At 33.3% G+C, this 1474-nt stretch overlaps 1 protein-coding gene and 1 non-coding gene across 2 annotated transcripts in view; one reads left to right on the top strand and one right to left on the bottom strand. All coding sequences in view use genetic code 11, as the record gives it.

Annotated features, from left to right (window-relative positions):
* Window positions 1–100: 100 nt before the first annotated feature.
* On the bottom strand, window positions 101–174 carry trnI-CAU. The gene is given in 1 exon segment: window positions 101–174. It is a non-coding gene; the product is annotated as a tRNA-Ile (tRNA).
* Window positions 175–475: 301 nt separating this feature from the next.
* Window positions 476–1474, top strand: part of ycf2 (hypothetical chloroplast RF2) — a 6837-nt gene continuing 5838 nt past the window's right edge. Inside the window, exon 1 of the mRNA in view lies at window positions 476–1474. This exon is cut by the window's right edge and continues 5838 nt beyond it. Coding sequence (YP_009457922.1) covers window positions 476–1474 — 999 coding nt within the window.

Genomic DNA, 1474 nt, shown 5'->3' with positions numbered 1-1474 from the left:
TATGATATGAATATACAACATCAATTCGTTATGTATAGAGGATAAGATTCCATTGATACAGAGCCAATTCCAATAGACTTATTGGAAGGTCCCATTGGCGTGCATCCAGTAGGAATTGAACCTACGAATTCGCCAATTATGAGTTGGGCGCTTTAACCATTCAGCCATGGATGCTTATCAGGGGATCCTCGTACATGGTGAATAACCAAATTCTAATTTTATTCTAATTTCTAATTTAAAATACTTTAAATACAATAAATACAATATAGGAGGTAAAAAAAAAATAAAATACAATAAATACAATATAGGAGGTAAAAAAAAAATAAAATACAATATAGGAGGTAAAAAAAAAATAAAATACAATAAATACAATATAGGAGGTAAAAAAAAAAAATGAAATACAATAAATACAATATAGGAGGTAAAAAAAAAAAAATGAAATACAATAAATACAATATAGGAGGTAAAAAAAAAAATGAAATACAATAAATACAATAAGAATATAGGAGTGACCGACCATGGAGTCAAATTCTGGGTTTTCGAATTGAAAGAGATATTGAGAGAGATCAAGAATTCTCACTATTTAGTAGATTCATGGACCCAATTGAATTCAGTGGGATCTTTCATTAACATTTTTTTTCACCAAGAACGTTTTATAAAACTCTTGGACCCCCGAATTTTTAGTATCCTACTTTCACGCAATTCACAGGGTTCAACAAGCAATCGATATTTCACGATCAGGGGTGTAGTACTATTTGTTGTAGTAGCGGTCCTTATATATCGTATTAACAATCGAAATATGGTCGAAAGAAAAAATCTCTACTTGACAGGGCTTCTTCCTATACCTATGAATTACATTGGACCCGGAAATGATACATTGGAAGAATCTTTTTGGTCTTCCAATATCAATAGGTTGGTTGTTTCCCTTCTGTCTCTTCAAAAAGGAAAAAAGATCTCTGAGAGCTGTTTCCTGGATCCGAAAGAGAGTACTTGGGTTCTCCCAATAACTAAAAAATGTATCATGCCTGAATCTAACTGGGGTTCGCGGTGGTGGAGGAACTGGATCGGAAAAAAGAGGGATTATAGTTGTAAGATATCTAATGAAACCGTCGTTGGAATTGAGATCTCATTCAAAGAGAAAGATATCAAATATCTGGAGTTTCTTTTTGTATATTATATGGATGATTCGATCCGCAAGGACCATGATTGGGAATTGTTTGATCGTCTTTCTCCGAGTAAGAGGCGAAACATAATCAACTTGAACTCGGGACAGCTATTCGAAATCTTAGTGAAAGACTGGATTTGTTATCTCATGTTTGCTTTTTGTGAAAAAATACCAATTGAAGTGGAGGGTTTCTTCAAACAACAAGGAGCTGGGTCAACTATTCAATCAAATGATATTGAGCATGTTTACCATCTCTTCTCGAGAGGCAAATGGTCTATTTCTTTGAAAAATTGTGCTCAATTTCATATG

Source organism: Durio zibethinus, chloroplast, assembly GCF_047325235.1.
Source record: "Durio zibethinus chloroplast, complete genome".
NCBI classification, from domain to species: Eukaryota; Viridiplantae; Streptophyta; class Magnoliopsida; order Malvales; family Malvaceae; genus Durio; species Durio zibethinus.
This window is presented reverse-complemented; position numbering and strand designations above follow the sequence as displayed.